At 41.0% G+C, this 21,121-nt stretch overlaps 1 protein-coding gene across 2 annotated transcripts; it reads left to right on the top strand.

Annotated features, from left to right (window-relative positions):
- Window positions 1-761: 761 nt before the first annotated feature.
- Window positions 762-17,875, top strand: LOC142401121 (flotillin-2a). 2 transcript variants are annotated; one of them, XM_075486389.1, is made up of 11 exons: window positions 762-975; window positions 3,707-3,788; window positions 6,941-7,031; window positions 10,335-10,458; window positions 10,927-11,045; window positions 11,134-11,247; window positions 11,375-11,494; window positions 11,582-11,796; window positions 12,447-12,630; window positions 14,011-14,160; window positions 14,728-17,875. In XM_075486389.1, exons 1-11 carry the CDS (start codon window positions 927-929, stop codon window positions 14,776-14,778), a joined length of 1,299 nt encoding a protein of 432 aa, XP_075342504.1. In that variant the 5' UTR covers window positions 762-926; the 3' UTR covers window positions 14,779-17,875. The 2 variants fall into 2 exon arrangements, with proteins under 2 accessions (XP_075342504.1, XP_075342503.1); XM_075486388.1 differs by lacking the exon at window positions 6,941-7,031 and adding an exon at window positions 7,515-7,605 and having other exon boundaries at window positions 763-975.
- Window positions 17,876-21,121: the final 3,246 nt, after the last annotated feature.

Here is a 21,121-nt window from a genome sequence, read left to right as displayed (position 1 = left end):
CTCATGTTTGCAGATGCAGTTGTGGGGTTTGTGTCAACCTTGCCTGGGGCTGGGGTTTAGAATGTCCACATGCTGGCTCTACAGTACCAGTGCCAGTCTTTTTCTGCCTTTTCGCGTCTCGTCTTTTTGTATTAGCCCGGCAACACACATACATCCATCTGCTGGCCATATGGGAAGCATGGGAAGCACTGCAGCTTTGCTGTAAATGCAGACATTTGATGAGGAGAAAATCTGAACAGATTTCCTAAACCACCCCTAGAAAACTTTAAACCACACTTTGGACTCTTTTCTATTTGTCATAAGATTGTGTAACATTTATTGCCCTGAACACTTTAGATATTAGAGAGCTAACGATTCTGCGCACTAGTTTCTCAAGTTAAAGTCCAATTGTTGCATTTCTCAAATGTGTTCTGATTGTATATGTCAATGATCATTGATGACACTAATATCATGTGGTAAGGTCACGAGGAAGGAAATTTACAGGGATTCTTGCTTAGGTTTACTTGCGTGACAGGATATTTAAACTACCACGCCTACTTTATTATTATGGTCTAGCAAGCCTGAGCTGGGGAGGTGGGCTAAGATAGAGGGGAGGGATAACCGTCAAAATAAGTCAATGGACAAAAAATAAGGACGAAAAACAGGCATGAGAAATTCAAAATAAAATCAAACCATACGCGTGCTTACCTGAGTGCATTTATTTTGAAAGTCTTAAAACGGAACTGCCATGTATATCTACGTTTGATGTGACGTAACAAGAATATCGACTCTCCATATTGAAAAAAAAAAAAACAGAAATGTTCTGTAGGGGCGTGAAGATATAACTCAAAGCTGGTGCTAAAAAAACGGAGAAAGGGAAGTTTATAAACCAAGATAGTTTTGTATGCCGTGTTTTGGTGTGAATACACGTTTCTACTGTCGGTAAAATGGGAAACTGCCACACCGTTGGACCGAACGAGGCCCTTGTGGTTTCAGGTAACGTAAACGCTTCTCGGACGATGTGTATTCGGCGCGTAGAAGTACACACACAATAATCCGTCCTCTTTAATAACTGGCTTAAAAACCCCTCTACCTTTTTTTTTTTTTTTTTTTTAACGAAAATGTAAATATTAGCCTGTAGAAGCCGGTATTACGTTTAACAACGATTTCATGTACTTACACTGTCGACCGCCCCCTCCTTTCCCTCGAGAGGCGACAAGACGGATGTCCATGTTATATTTTCCCACATGTTGAAAATCCGGAATTTTACACATATGTTCATTTTATAAATACGCAAACGGATAATATCCACAAGAAAATAATATATGTTTATGTCCGGGGATATATTTTTGTATCACTGTTATACTATTCGCATAATAAATTATGTGTACATGGTCGGTTTGCTGTAGGCGTTTAAATGCTATGGCCGCAATGTAGCGGGTTGTATTGGATAAGTTTTGCTTCTGCATCTGTAGTCTATTCGGTTCCATCGTAATGGAAAAATAAGTGATAATGGATAATGAAACTGCTTTTACTTGGGCATTTCAATAAGATAAAGTAACCATTGTGCGTGAGGGCTACTTGGAGGAATTGGACTAAGAGAAGCTGGAGTAAAATTTTATTTAAATGTATATTTTTTCCTTGGACACTGGTGGTGAGATATGGCGATGCTTTGCAGCAGGAGCAAAGTTAATTGAATTACAAGGGGAGGGCTCATACACTGTGCTGCTTACAGTCTGGTCTGCACACAGTGCCTGTGGCCATCAGTTGATGTTTCTCTAAACCAACATAAAATACACACCATATTTAATAATAATAATAAATAACAATAATACATTTTATTTGTATTGCACTTTATATTTAATAATCTCAAAGTGCTAACAATCCCAAGTTGCTAAAAGATATTTTAGCAGTAAGCTTTCTTAAAAAGGTGAGTTTTTAGGGCAAGTTTAAAAGCCTCCAGGGTCTATTTATAATGTCAGCGGTTACATTTGTGCTCAGTTTTTCAATAACCTCAAGTCAGTTTGCTCATCACAAGCTATGAAATGTGCCACTAGTTTAAATGTCAATAACTATAAGCGAAAACAATTTCTTTCTGTAGCTGCTTTCTCCTTTAATCCGTCAGTGATTCCTGATGGGCGTCAGGCCACTCACTTTCGAGTGAGATTTGTTTAGATTTGTTTAGAAATCTTGCCGTGCTTTTAGCTGTGGTTTGGCAATGTTGTGCAGAACAGATTTCCAGCTCGCCTCAGTAACTGAATCTGTGACTGCAGCTTTCTGCCTGATACACTTGAGGGATGAGAAAAAAATAGAAAAGAAAAAGCTTCGGGTTTTCTATTGTGAACGAACTCTTATGAGTGTTTCTGCAACAATGATTGAGAGCAGGGGTGAGCTGCACATCCTGAATCATTGACCGGTTCATGCTACAATATGAGAAGAAACAAGTTCTTAATACCCCCACACTGGTTTACCTAACCTCTCATTCATTCATTCATTCACAAGGGCCCCTCTTCTCTGAGGGTTAAATGCATTCAGGAATTTCAGTTATGTCGGTGTTTAAAATGGTGTGTCGCTGAATGTGTTTCCATAGGTTTCTTACTATAGCTGTCTGTGGCATTTGGCAAGCGACAGACGGATTTTCGTAGTAAAAACCTATTCCCAGCCAAATTCCTTCTAATTATGTAGCTTTTAGTAATTCTAGATCCATAATTACACTTGGACGTTTATGTTTAGATTTGGAGCTTATTAAGTGATAATAATTATTTTTTTTTTAAACAAAGGTTGTATTGAATCGACTCTCCTGTAGGACGAATTTGGACATGTGAGTTGCTACTTTGAGATACAGTGAGATATCTGCCTGAAATTTTACTTTAACTTTAAGAGGAGTTTTTGTTGATAATCAAATGTTAAACACATTGTACTCAATGTGTGTGAGATGTAGGTCATTGACACAACGTTTGGTTTTTTGGAAGTGTGTGTTGATGTATTAAAGATAGTCAGGCCCACCCCCCCCACCTCCTCTTCCTGTCAGTTAACATGTGACAGCTGGGAATGTTGCACTTAACACTCCAGATTAAACTATCAGACCGGGGTCTGTGGAAGGAGGCTGTATATGTTGCCCAACTGGAAAAAAATCCCAGATTTATTACAAATATCATGCCACTAAAATTCCTAAATCTAGGGAGGATATGCGTTTTTAAGGTTTCGAAAGCCTCTGCTCTGCCATTAGTTAATGTCCCTACAGGAAAAATTAGCCTGGGTGCCAGCCGAACTTAGCCCCGCCCATACAATTGACTAGAATCGTGAGTGTGACGTAGTCAGGCTAAGGAAAAATACAACCCATTTGTGAAATAGGTGCTTATGAGTTGAATAAATGGCTGAGATTACATGATGGGAACCCCCACAGTTTGGTAAACCACATGCTGCTTGCTGCAAGTTTGCAAAATCTAATTATCAAAAGATTTGAAAGAAGGTCGGCGGAAAGCAAAGCAACACTATTCACCCTTTGTGCGACTATGAACTCCCCTGTGGGGACCGTGGTTGGAAAGTGGATGAAAGTGTGTGTTTTCACTCTGCCTGTGATCATCCTCGTTAGAAACCGAGTATGAAAACTGGGTCAGTAATAGACGTTTATCTGATTTTAATATCTCTCAACTAAACCAACCCAAAGTGGCCGTATTGATAATATGACGATGTGACATTAGTTTCTTCTGTGTTTGCTCCATAGGTGGGTGCTGTGGTTCTGATCAGAAGACTTATGTCGTGGGAGGCTGGGCTTGGGCCTGGTGGCTCATCTCTGACATCCAGAGGTAAGACCTGTCTGCTCAGGCTTTAAACTCAGAGAAAAGGCTTAAATGTGTTAAAAAAAAAAAGAACTCAGTGGGGAACATTTAGAATAGAATATATGCATGCGAGAATGAGTCTCGTTTGTCTTAAAAAATGTCATTAAAGCAGTCCTCAGTTGTTAAAGACGCGGTATTGTAAAGTACATTGGTGCAGTTCGTGTCCTACCTATAGAATAAAGCAGTCATAGGATCAGTAACGTGTTGCACCATGGACATTCTTCATGTGTGTGTTTTCGTTCATGTGATAGCCTATATTTTTATCCAGCTAAGTAAAGCTCATGTGGTTTTTTTTTTTTTTTCTGTTCTTTTCAGAAAGCAAAATTTAAAGTAGTGACCGAAATGTTGAGACTAAATGTCAACTGGCAGTCACTGATTTTACAAACCAGACTTTGTTCGACAAAAAGCACTACAGATAGCAACTGTGCTTAGATTTTTGGGTGTGTTTACATGTGAAATAGAAGAGATAGTTTGGTCGCACTGCGCCGATCACCGCGGTGCGGTCAGCTGAATAAACAGGGGACAAATTGGAGTCTCACTCTTATGGGTCTGTTCAAGCAGCTGTTCAGTGGAAGGTGGCTATAGTTTGGCCAAAAAAGATGGTAGATTCATCACCCAGTGCTTATTTTTTACAAAAATCTCAATGACAATGAGAAGAAGAGATGGGTGAGTCTGTGAGAGCAGAGATCCAAACAACGGCAGGGTTTTTAAATGAAGGCGGGGTTTTCCAACACACCAGAATACGCATGTATGTGTGTGTGTGTGTGTGTGTGTGTGTGTGTGTGTGTGTGTGGCACTCATGGCACAAGACACTTCATCTCATGATTTATTGAGCAGACACATTTCAAGCAGAAGTCTCCCTCATGTAACCCACAAAAAAGGAAGAGAAACATATTGTGTATATATATTGATAATAGTCATAATTCTGGTGATATTCTGTTTGTTGTTGTTAAGAGTAAATCCAAAAGTAAATCATGAACTGATGTTTGTGGAGCTACATATACGTGTAGGCCATGTGTTGTAGAGCTCGAATGTTGTTCTAAAACCATTAAGAAATCGTTTGCAGACACCCTTAAAAAGTACATTTTTTGTGCACATGAATGTTGAGTAAAATTATTCGTACTTGTGTGGAGTCGTGTGTGTGTTTCAGTGGTTGATGGGTGGCTGATAGCAGCTCTATTATCTGTAGATTATATTTGCTAAAGTGTCTGTAACTAACGATGCCCATCAGTATGGAAAACCACACTTTTTAACATCAAAGTTATGAATGAAAACTTCTTGCAGATTTGATTTTTATTGTTCAAATCAATCAAACTTTATTTATGGAGCACTTTTCATATAAATTGCACTAAATAATTATATTCTGAATAACACTGAGACTGAAAAAATAGGGAAGTAAATCTCACAGATTTATATGAAGAATCACTTGTGACAGTGGAGCAAAATCAAAACTTAAATTGAACAAGCAAATACATGTAAATTAGTCAATAAGTTAAAAGAAAAATAAGCCAATTAAATCCAGGCAGAAAGTAAAAGTGAAAATATAAGTGTGTATATTTAGTACAAACATCTAAAATTGATATGTGAATGAGTAATTACTTGAAATTCAGCTTGCATCAATAGCAGCTTCTCTTTGTTTCTGACAAAAAACAAACATTTAGAAACCACATCGATTCAGCTAATAATGATGGTCTCAAAGTGGCATCATGTCAGTGATTGATTTGTGTTCTGAAAATAGTTTTCAACAAGAAGAATGGCAACTGTACCCTTAACTGAAGAATAAGTTTGTTATTTATGATGACCTGAGACACACAACATCCTCGCTAAAAACTACTGCTTATCTCGGCCTGTCTGGGTCTGTGAACGCAGCACAGACGAACCAGCTTCGGTGATGCCTCTGGAAAGATAAACAGACGGTGCATAATGGTAACGAGAGGGAGAGGTGCAAACAAACCTGCCTACATACATGCGTAAAGTTTAATCAGCTTCATCCTGCTCTAAATCAGGAAGCTAATTCATCTAATATATGTTCAAATGTCGCTGTAAAACCTAAAAAAAACCTAAAAAGTGGGTCACTGGGCTCAGATTAAGCTATGGTATGCAATGAAGCTGTCTCTGAACTGACTTTCAGCTGTCTTTCAGAGAAACTGTTTTCATTTCTGAGAAGTTATGTCATTCACTTGAAAGCCTCTGAGCCTTAAAATCTAGATTATCATTTCCTGAAATCAACTGTGAAAGTTAAAGGAGTATCTGTTGTGAATACGTCGTTTGTCTGCCTGCTTCTTTGTTTGTGCTTTTCTAACCTGCTTTGCTTTATCTGGTATCGATCTCACTTTGTCTTAGCTCTTGAATGGCTCCCTCAGGTTACTCATCTCACATTAAGCGCTGCCCTGTGTCTTTAGTTGCTAGGAAACAAAATGGTAGGCCTTGAGAACAAAATTCAAAAGTTGATGCATTAGGGTTAATCTCCATTTAAAGGCAAACTTCCCCAGTGATCATTTCCTGGCTATTTTTATTTACTGTTTTGGTCATTTCGTCCGCCTGCTTGGAGGATGAGATCAACAGGGGTGATCTGGGTCTTCCCAGAGTAATGATCATGTGCTTAAAGCCCTGTATGTAACAGCGAGGGGAGGGAGCATGGCTTCCTGCTCATGATGGAGTAATCATCTAAATGTCGGGGCCTGTGACTCATTGATCCAGCTTTTCTGGTAAGTGAGAAAGGTAGAGCTGTAAAGAAGAAAGAGCGTCCATTATTCCAAGCTGCAGTCAGTGTCCCTTGTCTTCCAAATCAGTGCTTACTGAAACGTAATCGCATAGAAAGTCCAGAGGAGCTAGAATTGATGCAGATGATGTGATTTTTCATCTATTTTTCTTCAAAAACTTTCAGCAAGAGGAAAAAAATAGCAGTAACAAATGTGGTTTATTTAAAGATGTTAGCAACAGCACTTCAAACACAAAACCAGCCAAACAAGAGTTCAGGTTGTGTCTTTTGCCCCATCTGTCTTCCCTCTTCCTCTTGACATTGGTTACTCACATTTCTAACAGCTGTTGTCCAACTTACTGTTCTGCCTCTGCTATTCCCGCTGCCTGCCTGTCTGCCTGCCTGCCTGCCTGCGTAGAATGTCTCTGGAGGTTATGACCATCCTCTGTCGCTGTGAGAATATCGAAACTTCGGAGGGTGTTCCCCTGGATGTGACAGGGGTGGCTCAGGTAATGCACTAAAGATAAAGAATAACAAACAAAGCAGCGGCCGGTGCTGTAGGTCAGAGGAAGAGAGACGAAAATGGTTGCACTAACAAGCTAACGGTGTCTGTGTCTGCTCTCATCCTCATTTCTTTTTTCCTCTGCAGTCAAAGGGAGGCGGGCGGCTGTCACTTTGTATCTCCAAATATGTGAGCTCTGACTCACCTTTTGCAACAGGGTCTTTAAAAATAATGTAAAAAAAAGTCCATTGACAAAGACAAAAGTTGACTCTCAAAATAGATAAGCCGGAATCACACTTTTATTCGTTGACATTTCAGTTCCAGGTGGCGTCTCGTGTTGCTCCGTTGCTAAGTGATCTGGAGTCCTTGGGTGAATGGTTTCACTTTGTCTTGTTTTTTCGTTTTTGTTTGGTGTTCTGTTCCTTCCCTTCATTTGCTTTCCCTGCAAACATGTCAATTTTTATTTTATATTTTTCCACATTCTTCACAGGATAACGCTTGAGATTATGACCCTGCAGCCCAAGTGTGAGGATGTAGAGACAGCGGAGGGTGTAGCTATTACTGTCACTGGGGTGGCTCAGGTAAATCACCACACTTTTCTAGGAATGCCAGTCCAGACTCCACTAACCCTCATCCCTCCTTCTTTTCTCTGGCGTCAGCCCATAATCACAGCAGAGTTAGTGATTTATACACGGGGATCGAGGTGGACACACAGATGTTGGGTCAAATTGTTGTTTGCATGATATACCCTCATATCTGGGCCAAATTCACCTGGCTGGACTCAGCCACTCAAGCTGCCGTCAGTGCTGTGTTTGGAAGAAGTTTGGAGGAAATATTTGAACTGTCATATTCAAAATGTAACATTTTTGGGGTACAAAAGACTGAGGCTTGTGTGGCGCTCGGCTTACCTGACTGACCCTCCAAAGCATCTGGAAGGTGCTGTGGGGAATTTTGGGGTTCTTCATCAGATTTGTAGAAATGGTGTTTGGGGTTGAACTAATTTCATGGCAGCTTTGTCTTGTTTAGGTGCCAAAATAATCTTAATGAATGTTGAGGAAATCTAAAAGAGAAAATCCACCAAACCATAAAATCATTTGGGGTAGCATCACTTGCATAACATCGACATTCTTTGTACCGAGCAGGATATGAAAGCACGAACTAGGCCGGTCCGCACTTTGTCCTGCATTAAGTATGCCAACTCAAACCAGGTGCTGGGCTGGAGTCGTTTCCAAGCTGGTTCAACCTAAGAACTTTCTAAGAACCGGGTTGCTTTTCCACAGGCCAGAGAAGCCAACACAAAGTGCTTAAATCACTGTAAAAAACATCCGTTTAGTTATATGTTCTTTAAGCCTCCCTCTTATTTATTCAGAATTGAGTTGGTCAACAAAACCCCCCTTTTTGTTGGCAGGTACAAGTCTAAACTGGCAAAGAGATGGTGTTGCACTGGAACCAGTCTTCCCAGCCAAAGCAGGTTCTTAGGCTGTCAGAATGTGAAGAACCGGTTCAACATCCTGGTTCTGAAGCCCCTACACATCTCTGACTGGTTTACAGTAAAAATAACTTTTTGTTGATTCTGACAGTATATTTCTTTACGTCGCACGCTTAACGTCAGCTTTGTACAAGCATCATACACGTCTTCTCTCTAAACAAGTCGGCAAAATAAAATTAGAGTTCGGTGGATTTTTTCTTGAGGAACTTACTGTGGTGTTGTTTGCATTACCGTTTTAAATGATCCTTTTCCTCATTTCCTTTGTGTGCATGTCGGTGTCGTTCATTATCAGTTCTCTATTTTGACCGCAGCCCTGCCAACGTTCCTCTCCTCTGTGTTTTCCTGCTTGTGTACTGACAATGAGCCCCACTGTCTGGAGCTGAACAACCCTCTCACTCACATAGTTTAACTCACCATGTGTCCCATGGTAACAGTTGTATGTCCCCCCCCCCTAAGCTGAAGACACATGCATGTTTAGACTAAAAAAGAATCCATTTAAAGGAATCTAGAGCAGAATCTTAATTCAGGACAATATCCATACATAGAACAGGAATTTAAATCCAATTGCAGGCAAATCCCAGAGGGATGAATGGCATTCTTCCATTACATTTTACCCTGTGACTTTTGATAGGACTATTTATGTCCACTTTGACAGCTCTGTGGACAGTTGGAAGTAAAAACACCTCGTGAAAAGTACTTAATAAGTCCACCACCCTAAAAAAACATCTTGTTGTTGTTGAGGAAATAGATATTTTCTGCCACTGTGTAATTTCAAGGATATGTGGATTTTAAAGAGGCAGGAAAAAGGGTGGTGTCACGCAATGGATGGGAGGTTGTGGGAAGGGATCGGAGTTAAGGTCAACAGATTTACCAGCACACACGAGTCCTTATTAAAAACTCTGCCATGGCACGGCTCCCCCTGCTGTCAGTTTGAGACGACCCGTGTGCATTCTTTGTGGTTGGCTTGTGACCTTCTCTGTTTTCAGGCGTTTTCCTTGGAATGAAGACCATCTTTCCTTACTTTGTGTTGCCCTTATTTCTGGTATGAATGCATGTTGCAAAACAAAACCACGTGCAGACCTCTCACCTAAGGACCCAGCTCACTGTCTTCTTTAGTTTTTTTTCTCCTGACAGCTCCTGTGGACTCCAGCGTTAACCCAAACCTTCTTAACCCTTTTTTTGATTTGAGCTTAGTGAAAATCACCGACTGCTCTTGTTTTTGTTCTCTGAATGTCCGGTTATTTTTTAAATGTCCTTGGTTTATACATCATTCTTTGAAATTTAAGTGATCCTCTTCATTAATTGTGGTCTCATGACATAGAGTGTTCTGTAGGTTAAAATGTTGCATGGTATTTATAGTAATTATTGTTTAAATATAGAACCAAAAAAGGAGTGTATCCTTGCATTTAATCTTTCACAGCAGGAACTTTTATATAAACGTACATGCTTTGCTCGTCATAAACTTCATAGGAGAACAGTGTGAACAGTGTGCATTAAATCAACCAGTGTGTAAACAAGGCTGAAAGTACAGTGATGATCAATACGTTTTTGCAGCAAATAATGTGTGGATCATCCTTAAAAACCCAGAATTTCTGGATCCATGTCTTCTTTACATGCTGTTACCCATCGTATGTATTCCTCTGTAGTGCTCTCCCCTGCACAGACAGCTGTGTTTAATACAGTACTGATGATGTAAATGCGAACAACGTGTATTTGTTGGGTGATGGCACAAAAACTAATAGGCGTTATGATTACAAGTGTGCCACAGCTGCGTTTGTGAATGTGTGTTCAGCTGAAGATCTGTGTCCGTGTTGGCATTAGGTGAAGGTGATGACAGAAAGCGAACTGCTGGGTTATGCCTGTGAACAGTTCCTGGGAAAGTCAGTGATGGAGATCAAGAGCGTCATCCTGCAGACCCTCGAGGGTCACCTCCGCGCCATCCTTGGTGGGTAGCTTTTCAGAAATGCTTCGCCACCAATTTGCTGCTGCTAGAGAAAAATAAAATTGGGATAATCTACATGACATATTCTCATTTTAATATTTGCCTTATCAGTTTTAGTTAAAACGGAGAAGTAAAAACCGTATCAACATATTTACAACAAAGCAGCGTTGGTTGTCTCAAATCATCAATGTTCAATGTTGGTTTTAATGTTTAATTTTGTTTGGTTCGTATAGCTTTAAAATGAGTAATTGTATGCACTGTTTAGAGGTTAACATGGGGACAATACATGTAATAATGATATTGAGAATGCACACTACTGCATCCTATAGTTAATTATGTCTAAGTATTGTAGTTAAACATTTGGACACATACTGAGAGCAGCTTTAAATGATGATATGGGGGCTTTCCGTAACTGGTTGTAAAGGTAACTGCTTGAATTAGAGTCCATTAACTACTCTCCTCATCTTTCAGGCACCCTCACTGTTGAGCAGATTTACCAAGACCGAGACAGATTTGCCACTCTGGTGCGAGAGGTGGCATCACCTGATGTTGGACGGATGGGGATCGAGATCCTCAGCTTCACCATCAAAGTATGAGATGTCAAATTCACTTATTGTGTCTGCTGTTTCTCCTTTTTTCCCTATCTCACTGTCGTCCCCCCCCTTTTTTTTTTTAAAGGATGTTTATGATAAAGTGGAATACCTGAGCTCGCTGGGTAAAACTCAGACAGCTGCGGTTCAGAGGGACGCAGACATCGGAGTGGCGGAGGCAGAGAGAGACGCTGGCATCAGGGTAAGAGGAGCTTTGAAAAGAAATAATGGCGTAAAACCAAAATACAGAAAACATGAACTTTGAATTTTAAAATCCAGCAACAGTCCTAATCCATCTCCATCATGATCTTTGCTCTCTGGTCTTTTAGGAGGCCGAGTGTAAGAAAGAAATGATGGATGTTAAGTTTGTTGCGGACACAAAAATGGCCGACTCCAAGCGAGAGCTGGAAATGCAGAAAGCCTCCTTCAACCAAGAAGTGAACACAAAGGTATGGATTTGAATCCATGGATTGTGTATATTATCAATGAAATGAAAGTTACATATTAAGAAAATGAAGCCCTTGCTTTTTTTTTAGAAAGCAGAGGCTCAGCTTGCGTATGAGCTGCAGGCGGCTAAAGAGCAGCAGAAGATCCGTCTGGAGGAGATTGAAATCGAGGTGGTGCAGAGGAAGAAGCAGATCACAATTGAGGAGAAGGAGATTGACCGCACTGAAAAGGAACTCATAGCTACTGTGAGGAGACCTGCTGAGGCTGAGGCCTTCAAGATGCAGCAGCTGGCTGAGGGGCACAAGTGAGTCCTTAAAGATCCTCATAGAAACATTCACTTGTTGCCTTTACAGATATTATAAGTGTTGCCGTGCTTACGGTGCAGCTGGTTTTACTTTAACTTGACTACAATCCTAAAATAGGAGCAAGTATGCAGAAACAGTCAATTTTGGATATAATGTGGCACCCTGTGGGCCATAATTGAACATGTTTACTCGTGTAGATACCCTGTTTGGACTGAATGACACACCATTGTGTAATTAGATCCCAAAGCAAGCCACAGCATCAAGACTGTGGCTGCCAGTTTCTTTCACTCCCCCTTTTTACCCGGAGAACCACTAAAATATTCAGACCTGTTAAGATGTGCAAAAACATTTTAAAAGCCAGTTTAATAGGTTTTGGTTTTGGGAAGAAAAAACCAAACACATAAATGACTCAGTCCCGTGCAGAGAGAAGAGTACTTCCACTTCCAGTGTTCAAAACTCAGCCTTTCTAAACTGATGTGAAAGGCTCTGCATCAGTCTACATTCATATGTATTTGTTTTCATTTATTTAAAAACACTGTAGGCAACTAATGACTTGTAATGTAATCTTTTTTTTTACATTTTAGTGAGATTGCCTACTAGTTAAAAATCACACAGCATTTGTTTTGATGTTTCTTGCACCTTACCCAAGGATAAAGACGGTGCTAACTGCACAGGCAGAGGCTGAGAAGATCCGCTGCATCGGTGAGGCGGAGGCTGCCTCCATTGAAGCAGTGGGAAAGGCAGAGGCTGAGAAGATGAGGCTGAAAGCTGAAGCCTACCTGCAGTACGGCGAGGCTGCCAAGACTGCTCTTGTCCTGGAGGCTCTGCCTAAGGTTTGTGGCATGCTTCTAGCCGGCTGTGGTTTTTAAAGCAATACTATGTAACATTTCTACCTTAAAATAACAGCTTGAAAAAAATTGTGCGGCTAGAATGAGTTTTAATATTACGATTGGCCTGTCTCCTATGCCCTTCGGGGTTCTGAGTTGGAATAACTGCGCTATGTAATTTTGCTGAGCGGAAGTACTTCGACTTGCTTTCTGGCACACCTACCGCAAAAACAAATAGACCCCTCTCACGCTCCCAGGTACATTTGATTACTCTTACCTTCTCGGTTGACATCGCTTGCACCTTCTGACCCCTCGCCGGTTCGTCAGCAAACGTGAAACGTGAAAGCGAAAGGGTGTTGTATTTACGACAGTGTAACCGTACATTGCCTCCAAGCCTGTAGGGGGAGCTCCAGAGTGGCCTTTTTGAGAAGTTACATTGTACTGTATTGCTTTAAAGGAAATGGACTGTTTGTGGAGCTTAACACGATGGTCTCATTAGACGGTGTCCTCCCCACAACAGCATCTGGCCTCGACTCATTCTGTGTTTCCTCTTTGTACAGTCTGTCCCAAAGAAAATACCAAAAACTTGGCTTTGTCAAAGGTGCATCTTGTAGTCTTGTAGACTCCAGCTTTCATCATAACGTACACATGTGTAAAAACACAGTGGGACACGAAACAACAGCCAGCGTGGAAAAGGGTTCAGCCATCATTGTGTTTTTTGTCTCAGTTCATTGAGCCAGGTTGTTAACGGGCTGAAGTCTCTGCAACACAATAAACCTTTGTGATAGCAGAGCATGTCTCGGCATGAAAAGCACAGGTGTAGTGAATGACAACAATGGGGATATTGATATCAGCAAGCACAAAGGCAGAACCATCCCCGAAGTGGAATGCAGCCATCACACCGATGCCTTCAACATAACGTCATACCTGTTTTAAATTCTATTATTTTATGTTTTTAAACCTTCAATGCTGCAGAATGCACCTTTTTGTACTTTTATTTCAAACATGTATCATAAAGTACAGCTTAAAAATCAACCGACATACACCTGACTACAGGTGTCACTTCCTTTTCCTGCATTATCTCACGTTTCCTTAACACTCCTGAAAGGTTTACAAGTGGATCATTTAAAGTAGAAACCTCTGTCTCATGATTTCCAGAAGCTACTGCTTCTCATTTTCTCACATTGAGGACAAAGCTTGTTAGCATGCAGTTAACTTTCTCTCTTATCAGAGCCACAGAGATGGGAGACAGATTATCGTGGTGTTCGTATTTCTGTAACCTAGCTGAGTTTGAAAACCCCTAAATCCTAGAAAATAGATGGTTGGGATGTGAGGAGTGTTTTTTCTGGTTGAAATAACAAACCTAATCTCACTGTGTTGTCTCAGATTGCCAGTAAGGTGGCAGCGCCTCTGTCCAGGACTAATGAGATCGTCATCCTGAGCGGAGAAGGCAACCGTGTGACGGGGGAAGTGACTCGTCTACTAGCTGAACTACCCGTCTCTATTAACGCCCTCACTGGGGTGGATGTGACCAAGGTGAGCGTGACACTTTCCAAAGAAGTTGGTTTATCTCACCCATCTCGTGAATTGTTAATCCTTAGTCAATTTTTTTATGGTTATATAAAAACAGGATAAAAAGGAGCTTTGTTGTACTGTTGGTTACATAATATAATTTATAAAAATCTTAGAGCTCATACTGTCTTGTTTTTGTTAAAAGGTGTTTATCTGATGACATTTTATGTAGCGTTGGCGTCAGAAAAACTTAATGCTTTTGAGTGCTCAAAATATTTGACCATATTTGGATGCAGATGCTCTCCCTAAATGCTACATGCACATCCACATCTCCATGTTTAGTCATCCAGCGGTGCTGAAGTTATCGGTACATCATTACATGATAATTATCCTCAGACTTCAGATTTGTTACGGATTCATAAGCTCAAAAAATACCAAAAAGGAAGAAAAATTAAGCAGCAATCACATCATGTCTTTTCCAGTTATTTTACTATCAGATTTGATGTCTAAGTGGATCACTTTTGCCTGAGAAATATGAACTATCCAGCTGTAGTTTCTCTGTGTGACAGATTCCTCTCTGATCCCCCACAGATCCCTCTGCTCCAGAAGATGACCGGTCAGCAGTGCCAAGCAGCTGTGTGATGAATCAGGCCTGAGACTAGTCTTTCTGAATCTATTGCTGTGTATCTGCCTCAAGCATGACAAACGGATTTTTCAGCCAGAGACCACTTATGCAACTGCCTTCAACCAGAAACACTTGACACCAACCAAGATGTTTTTTGTTTTTTTTATATATATTTTAATTGTGAGTGGGTCCAGATTGTATGTGTCCTCTGTTGTGTTTATTCTACTGCAAGAGTTACCCAGGATCTTATGCTGCCATATTGTTCAGCCATCCCAAGGGGAGCTGGAATGTGAATCGGAGTATCGCATTCCTCTCCGGAGCGGTCCAAGTTCCCTTTCCTGTCAGGTGGTGTAAGGCGCTCACCTGTGGAAGCGGCGCAGTGTGCCAGCTGCTGTCTGTTTAAAGCTCACAGCTCACTTAGTGACACTCAGCACGTTTTCTCTCTGCTTTCAAACTCTGTTCTTAAAGTTTAGTTTGATCTTTTTAGGTCTTTACTCAGTTTGATTGTAAAAACTTTACAGTATGGCTATATCAATATCAGTGGCATTTGAATCCCTTGTATGATAGTACGTACCTCGCAGTAGATTGTCACGTTGAGTGTCGTTTTGTTCAAATGTGCAGTGCCTGTTCAACACTCAAGTGCCCTAACCTTAGACAAGACAGGGGTTTGACTTCAGTAGGATTTATATCACTGTGTTCTAGATGGATGATGTTTTAAAACTGACCCCCATTATATCTGCTTATGCTAACACTGGTGTTTATTCTTCATGCTAAGCAAACACAAAGCTCTACATAAGGTAGCCTTAAGGGACCCTGGACAGCTGCCGGGGCCGCTGAACCTTTCTGTATTACCTCAGCTTACGTTAGACAGTCAGGGTCATAGTTTGAAATCATTTTGTTACTCCTCGCCACCATTCTCCCCCGCCCCGTTAGTTCTTCTGTTCACTCGTGATGCGTGCGTTCCAGATGTTTTGGCTATCGTCTATATATTGTTACGCTCACTGAGCTCTTTGCGGCAGAAAAGCCTCGTTGGTCGGGCCTCTGTGGGCTTGGAGTTGAGCCGCTCATCTGACGGCTCCCAGCAGGAAACTGAAGGTTGTAAACAAAGCATGTGATCAGGCTGTAAACACTGTATGTGGTGTTTGTGCTCAGGAAGTCTTTAATTTGGTGGATGTTATGGGAAGTGCGTGTATGGGCTGAACAGCTGGACCAGTGACTTTATTCTGCTGCGACTCAAAGAAAAAACATTGATTAGCTTAGGGTCTGAATTCTACACGCAGTCTGTTACAGTCTGAATCTCCTTCAATTCTGAACTTTTTCTTATTGTTTTAATATTCCAGCCAGTTTTAAAGCAACAGTAGAGAATATTGGCAGATATTTATTTCTTTCCTCCAAATCTCTGTGTGAGCTCTGCACACGTAAAGCCATTAGTCTTCATGTTAAAGAGGACAAGAGGACGCAATCAAAAACCCTTAAAGATGTAATGAACGGCGGTTCTTCAGCCCCCGGGCGCTCTTGGGCAATTTCAGGTCCGAGAACGCTCACAGCAAATGTCAAAGTACGTCAAAATGGATTTGAAGCACATCACTTTAAGCTTCTCCCACTTCTCTAGGGTTGCTTTAAAAGGACAAATAAAACAGATTTGATCACTCTCTCTCAGTACTGGTTGTAAGTTCGGCATAGGTTGATTTAAAGCCTCTTAACTTAAAATATAACTTTTATATTTTTATAGGTTCCTCTCTTTTAGCCCTTTGAAAAGTTCCAGTTCGTGACTTCTGGTGTGAACGTGCATGTTTCAAACTCCAAAGGGCAGTTTTAGCAAGATTTACTCTCGTATAGGGATTTTGATTTAATTTTTTTCTTACTACTCGTCATCTATCATCGTCCGTGTTGTTTTGCCACATTAAAAAATCAGCTCACAATGAGCGGTTGGGCCGCCTCTTTGTTGAGTCATGTTATGCTTCTGAAAAACATTGTGAATAATCTTTAACCACTTCAGACTCTGTGATGAATGTTTTGTTACATTTTGCCAGTAAGTTATCATTTTGCATCCTCTTTCTTTCCCGCTAAATAAACACAAGGCCTGTGGTTTGTTTTGCTTGCCTGTGCAGGCTTCAGGTTGTTTCTGTTTTTGACATAGATGCCACACTCCACTCTCCAAAGCGCTTAGTTTTCTTTCTGCAAAGCACCAATCGGGCTGATCGTATGTGATGTTCTTTCGCTGGAAAGGGGCAACGATTTTTACTTTGTGATCACCAGGCATTCAAGAGTTTCATTCTCATTTGACCCACTTATCCTAAACCTAAATGTTGTAACTGAGCTGCGTGTTGCACGCCAATCTGTCGGGTTTTAATGGTCACCTTTTACAGATTTGTCAAAATGATTGTGAGCTTTTTGTTTCTCTTGAACAAAACGGTTTAAAACGGCTTTGTTCTCATTTTAATTGGGCAAATTACTTTTTCTCAGTGCCTTTGTTAAAATAACAAGGTCAAACATACATCAGTGTGGAGATTTTTGACTGTATTCGTCACACATTTGGAAGCACTAATGCAATGTTCCTCCTGACTGTGCTTTAGGACAAAGACCGAGTAGCAGGTGATGTGAGTGTGATACTATACGATGTTAAACTGTAATTGTTCTTCCTTCTGTTTGATGTGCTTTGTGACTTTCTGTCCTACAAAATGTATAAGGGATCATACACGTCTATATATACATAGAAATGTGTGTAGTTAAATGTATAATTTTAGAGGCTTTTTATGGAAACATGGACTTCAATCATTATTTTTTGGCCGATATATCTGTGCCAAAGACTACCAAGCCTACATCTGCATTGACTAATCAAAATAGTGTCAACTTCCTGTGGCTCCATGTAGCATTTCAGAGAATGACCAAACATTGTAAACCTATGCCTTAACACTCATCTGCATCGTTGTCTAACATAGAAACATCCTTTTTTTTTTTTTTTTGTCTCTTCTCATTATACGGAGGATTCATCTTGTGGCCTCTCGTGTAACACAGGCCTTTGGAAAGTGATCCCTCAGCATGGCAATTAAAGCATGTGATCATTTTATTCTGTGTTGTGTGCCACCTTCTAATAAATGCCGTGTCACCCTCTGTTGGCCTGTGTGTCTCTGAGATCAGGAGGTTTAGTTTGTGGTAAATGATTGCAGGAAAAGAAGCACCAGCATCATGGTAGCACGACCGTGCCACTGTCCATCTTGGCTGCAGACCGTCATTAAGCTGGACATACTAATCTCATAGCCAGGTTTCTGCTTGTATAGATATAGAAAAAAAGCCTAACGAAACAAGTTAAGGTTTACTCTGATTTTTCAGCTCTCTATCTCTACCTTTTAAACCAGGGGTCTTCAACGTTTTTCAGGCCAGGGACCCCCAAACTGATGAAGAGTTGGAATAGGGACCCCCCTACTATTTATATGGCATACAATTGTGTTTTATATTTAACGGGGCCTAGTGCCGTGTATAGCTACTCTGTTATTGTACATTCAATACTAAGCTATTCAAATAATACACAGGTTAATATATTCATGTTTTTATTTTAAACATGTGCAAGGTACAAGGTGGCCGTGCCACTGCCATTTATAAACATCTTGCATACAACACTGAGCTATTCAAATAATCCACAGATTTTAACTTTAAACATGCATGTAGATGGGACAATGAATCCTCAAAGCATCTGTGGATGGCACACGTTTGCACACAATTTGTGAGAAAAAACTGTTGAATTTTTTTTTTTTTTTTTTTTTTTTTTTTAAATCGTCTAATCAACCAAAGATTTCGCGACCCCCCTGCAGTACCTCCGCGGACCCACTGGGGGTCGCGAACCCCCTGTTGAAGGCCTCTGTTTTAAAGGGTAAGTGTCATCTGGAATATGTTCTTAAACCGAAGGTGAGGGCGGTAATAGCCACCTAACACCAGAAGATGTCGCTGCAGGAGCAATTAAAAGCAAATTCCAACAAGCACAGAAATTCTAATAAAATCCTGTGAACTCCGCTTGTTGGGGAAAACTCACGCATGGCAATCTGAAAACACGAGTGTTCATTCCCAGAGCTTTTTGACAAGAGTTTTATTGTGAAATTAAAAAGGCATGTGTTCGCCTTTCGGCTGTGTTTTATTCTCCAGCCACTGTCAGTGCATGGAGAAAGTGGGCTGTTCTAGTTTAACAAAAACACATTTAAAAAAAAAAAAAACTCAATGCAATCTCCTGTAAGCCACCGAAACAAATCAGGACAAATAAGCCGCTGCAAAACCGGTGACAATGCAGAAGGGGGAACACAAACATGGACAAATGCATCAAATATCATCCACACTCAATAATACAGACAAAAGTCGCTGAAATTACGAAATATAGAGTGCAACAGCTCACATTGGCCACTAGAAAGGATACAGAGTTCAGTCTCTCCAATTAATCAATGCATATCTTTATTACCTTCAAGTACAGATCCTCTAAAACCCACAGGTCGATCAACCAATCAGTCGATCACATCGCAGTGCTTGTGATGCGTTCACCAAAGTCTGTGTGCTTTCTTCTCCGTAATTGATCCAACCAGGTTTAGATCATTTATTAAAAAATTATGCATTGCCTAATTTGTTAGAGTTTACACAGAGACGGGCCGATGAGATCTTCGATTATAGTTTTTCTGAATCTATATGAATAAAAATGTTGCTTCTTGCTGTGGATTGGGGACAGGAGTTATGGGTGCAGGTCAACGCTGACCTTTGGGCCTTATCTTGAGAAGAATAAAGTATTTTGACACAATGGAAGAGTGAAAATGCCCCATGTCAACAGATCAGTGCTCATCCTCCTCCATTGCTGCTCCGTTTCTCTTTCTGTTCCGTAAAAGGACTTAGAAGTTCTCGTTATTCAGCAAAAATCTCCCTGAGACCGTCTTCTCTTATCTCTGTTGTTTTTTAAACTAACTTATCTTGTACTTTTTCATTTGAAGAATGATTACGTTTCAGTAAACTCCCATAGGCCTACTGAAGTTGAAAATCTCCCCGTCTTTATGCAAACTACACTTGGACTGGATTAAACGCTAAATTTGCCAAAACACTAAGTGTAATAAACATGAAGTTGCTCTTAACTTTCATGTTTCTCACACAATCTGTAAACCTTACAACACAATAAATGTTGTGGCTCTAAGTACTCCTGGCCAGATGTTGCTTGGCTTTTAACCTGCCCCCCAGTTGACGGTTAAAGAAAGAAAATGAATCTGCTGCTTTTTTTTACGATATTGTTTGCGCATTTTTCTCCCCCCTCTCCCTTAACTAGTCTGCTTGTATAAAAGAATGATCTCCAGTGCAGTGGACTTTGCTCTGATACGAGCCATTGGGGGGTTGGAGAGTGCAGGGTGGGGGTATAGTAAAAGGGAGGCAGAAAAAGCTAGTTACATGTAGGGAATGAACGACTTTACAGAATGTGTTACATTTAAGGTGGTAGTTTGAATAAAATGCAAAGAGAACCGCAGAGTTTTGATCAAACCTCCGACAGGTTTATTTGATCACTTTGGATAAAGGCTGTTGGTTGCACAATAAAAGCGTCCTGCCCTTTTGTCCTTATAAACACGCGCGCGCGCACACAAACTTATCTAGGAAGGCAAATGGAAAGTTGTCGAAAGAGGAGAAGCACTTCTGCTGCAGATAAAGCAGCCGGAGGCAAAGCAAACCACCCAGATAGCCCTGCCTCCATCTTTATCTGGGCTGGCAGGAGGACCCCTCACACCCCAAACCAGATCCCACACCCTGACCAGGGACTGTGTCACCATGGCAACTCTCACGTCCTACCTAACCCAGCCTCTTGCTGAGGCACACGTGAAGGTTCGCGCGTAGCACCCGCGTGGTCACAGATTTTTTTTAATGACGGGAATTTGTTAGAAAACTATCAGCTTTGCTGTTTGTTCCCTTTAAAAGCACACATACGTAACAAAGACAAATGACGTCGACCTTAAAGTCGCGCGAGGACACGTGAGCATACTGTGAATATTTCTATATTAATGACTTTGTGTTGGAGCAGGCGCATTCATCAGCGCTGCTTGAAAAGTCGCTGTACCTTGAGAAGATGGGGTTGAGTTGTGTATCCTTGTGTAAATCCTGTGTGCAGCTCAATGAGCTTTTGCACCAATTTTGGAACTTGAACTCTGCAGGTGAGAACCCCCCCCCCCCCCCCCCCCCCCAAATCCCAAAGTCTATTTTTAAGACACGTTGACTGCCTGCCAGGGACGAAAGACAAACCACAGCAGGTAACACAGTCTGTCCCAGTCCTGCCATAATTTGAAGCCGTGGATGTGACTAGCAGCATCAGTGTGACATGTCTCATAGAAAAGTATACCTCAGCCTTCTAAT

The sequence above is a fragment of the Odontesthes bonariensis genome, chromosome 16 (genome assembly GCF_027942865.1).
Source record: "Odontesthes bonariensis isolate fOdoBon6 chromosome 16, fOdoBon6.hap1, whole genome shotgun sequence".
NCBI classification, from domain to species: domain Eukaryota; kingdom Metazoa; phylum Chordata; class Actinopteri; order Atheriniformes; family Atherinopsidae; genus Odontesthes; species Odontesthes bonariensis.
The sequence above is the reverse complement of the archived record's forward strand: the minus strand, read 5'-3'. Positions and strand labels throughout refer to the sequence as shown.

Bases quoted from the DNA above. Each gene is read 5' to 3' on its own strand.
- LOC142401121 (XM_075486389.1), top strand. From the start codon at position 927: ATGGGAAACTGCCACACCGTTGGACCGAACGAGGCCCTTGTGGTTTCA. The intron at 11,248-11,374 runs GTAAGAGGAGCT...CTGGTCTTTTAG, and splicing joins AGAGAGACGCTGGCATCAGG to GAGGCCGAGTGTAAGAAAGA. The intron at 11,495-11,581 runs GTATGGATTTGA...CTTTTTTTTTAG, and splicing joins ACCAAGAAGTGAACACAAAG to AAAGCAGAGGCTCAGCTTGC.